This window comes from Myotis brandtii, unplaced genomic scaffold (assembly GCF_000412655.1).
Source record: "Myotis brandtii unplaced genomic scaffold, ASM41265v1 scaffold389, whole genome shotgun sequence".
In the NCBI taxonomy this organism is placed as follows: Eukaryota; Metazoa; Chordata; class Mammalia; order Chiroptera; family Vespertilionidae; genus Myotis; species Myotis brandtii.
Genome location: NW_005364914.1, coordinates 3,544,560 through 3,547,214, shown reverse-complemented (window position 1 = coordinate 3,547,214; position 2,655 = coordinate 3,544,560). Strand labels below are relative to the sequence as shown.

The window sequence follows — 2,655 nt, the reverse complement described above, 5'->3', positions numbered from 1 at the left end:
TTGTGCATGAGCATAAGCTTAATAAAATCTGTCTGGACATTTCTCTGGGATTTCCCCTCAATTTTTATCTTGGGGAGCCCAAGAACCCTAATGCTGGTTTAACAATAGTCTGGTAATACAAGTTGGTAATAAAGAATATTAGAACCAGTGGTAGAAAAATGGGAGGTCATCTTCATAGATCTGAATGTTGAAGCTGTAAAATTAGATAATGACTGAGTAAGTGCGGAAAACAGAAAACCTCTTTGTTTTTCTAGGTGGGCTAAGAATTCCATTGACATGAGGCATGAACAGAAGAAAATCAAACAAACGTTTAATGACATGTATACCTCCTGTATACACGGGAGAGACCCAGGAAAACTGAGTAACTCACCAAAATGTTGGACGTTATCACCTTAAATATCCTCAGCTAAAGACAACTGATGTTGGAGGTCAGGAGAATCAGCTATGGGAGGTTCCCAGGAAAAGCACAATAAAAAGAGTAAATATTGCCTTTTCCATTAGTAAGAGTCACTAGAGATTGAGTCACCCCGCTTCCTGGTACACCATTAGAAATGGAGATTTCCCTTATATATGTATGCATCCTTTATAAAGGGTAACTTCTGCTTGGTTTTCAGAGCTTTCCCAGGGTCTGCTGTTTCTTAAAAAGAACCAGCTTAAAATAATCCTTATGAAAAAGAGACACACATTGGGGTAACAAATTCGGCTCCCCTACACAGTTATGAGGAAGACATGTTAAGAGAGCAAAAGTAGGAATGCAGTAAAAAAACAAAAAACAAATAATAGTCAAAAAGCAAAAGGAGTTTGAGGATAATATAGGATCCGAAGTCAAGAGAGGAGAGAATTTCAAGGAGGAACGTGGACCCCCAAGAAGAAATATTTATTTGATGTGAACCCTGAGAAAGAATTTATCTGCTGAGATGGACTCCCCAGGGCCAACCGAGAACCCAAATGTTATAAATGATAAGAACCTAGTGGCCATTTGCTGACAGGGGCTTCTCATACTCTGTATTCTGGGAAAATGTCAGATTGAACTCTAGGCTTCTTGCTCATTGATACAAATTGAATCAACAGTTATGAGGAAGTTCCTGGCCTGTCTTTCGACCAATGGACTAAGACCTGCTCCCTCAATAAGAACTGCTCTATAATGACCGTGCAGGAAACATGTTACTGACTAATCAGGACTTCCAAACTTGGACCAATCAGAAGTGTACAAATTTTGGTATCTAATTTACATAATATGGACCTAATTGGGAACCTGGCTGGGAACTTTCTCTATGAAAGGCAAACCGCCCCCCCGCCCTTGTTGATGCATTCCCTGTCAAGGGCATATGTGGGGTTGTGACCTGATCCCTGGTAGGGAGTCTATGGATGTTGCATTCTTTATTATTATTATTATTATTATACTAGTGAAAGAAAGTATGCAAGGACATAGACATATATACACTGAGTGGCGGATATTGCATTCTCACATCAGTATGTCTCTCTTCCTCTCACTTACTCTCTCTAAAAATCAATAAATTACTCTCTCTTTTTTTTTTTAAGACAAAAATCCCCTTTTTCTCAGCAGAACACAATTATGTTACTCCTTGAATCAGTGTCTCCAGGGCTGAAGCTCCTTTTGTTCAAATGCTTTGTATTCTTTATTACAGTCTAAAATTAATTTTGGTTTACATCTGGAATCAAGTCTAGAGTTCTAGCCTACCTTGTAGTAGCTATGTGACTTAGGATAAGCTACTTAACATAGATCCACCTTGGTTTCCTTATCTATAAATTAAAATGATGATGATGATACCAGTTCCATTCCTACAATATTAAGAGGAACAAATCAAAAAAGATATCTGAAGGCATATTGTAAGCCATAATGAAATATGTAAATGTTATCTATATATATAAAAGGCTAATATGCAAAGTGTCCCCTCAGAAGTTCAACTGGGAGACCGGGAGTAAGATCATTTGCTATGACATGTGCTGACCACTAGGGGGCGGCACAGAATGAAGGAAGGCCCCGACCAGCAGCTAGCAGGTCTTGATCACCAGCCAGGCCTAGGGACCCTACCTGTGCATGAATTTCATGCACTGGGCTTCTAGTCTATCATAATAATTTCAAGTACTCTGGCAACTGAAAGAAGACACAGAACAAGAACAAAGTTTTATTGTTGTTTTATTTTTTTAAAAAAATACGTTTTTATTGATTTCAGAGAGAGTAAGGGAAAGGGAGAGATAGAAACATCGATAGACTGCCTCCTGTACACCCCCTACTGAGGACTGAGCCTGCAACCCAGGCATGTGCTCTGACCGGGAATCAAACTGTGACCTCCTGGTTTGTGGGTTGATATTCAACCACTGAGCCACACCTGCTAGGTGAACACAGTTTTATTGTTATAGGAAGAACTGATTTAGTACTATAATTCTACAATGTCATCTTCCTCAATGGACCTTCATATGAGAGACAGAGGTTAGGAGCTCAGATTCTAAAGTCAGACTGCCGGAAGCCAATCCATCCTTGCTGCTTGACACAGTCGCTGCAGGGAAGAAACATCTGCACAGCATATGTTTCAAGGGACCTGGCGTATATGACATACTGTTCTTAATATGTTTACTCCCCTTCTTAGCACTATGTGTTTTAACCAAGGTCACCTCTCCGAGAAAGGTTTC

The 2,655-nt window shown here is 39.7% G+C and overlaps 1 protein-coding gene across 1 annotated transcript in view; it reads right to left on the bottom strand.

Annotated features, from left to right (window-relative positions):
• Nucleotides 1-2,655, bottom strand: part of LOC102244537 (chromosome unknown open reading frame, human C12orf56) — a 94,012-nt gene that overhangs the window by 87,251 nt on the left and 4,106 nt on the right. Inside the window, exon 2 of the mRNA XM_014544923.1 lies at nucleotides 1,793-1,803. Coding sequence (XP_014400409.1) covers nucleotides 1,793-1,803 — 11 coding nt within the window. The remainder of the gene's footprint in view (nucleotides 1-1,792; nucleotides 1,804-2,655) is intronic.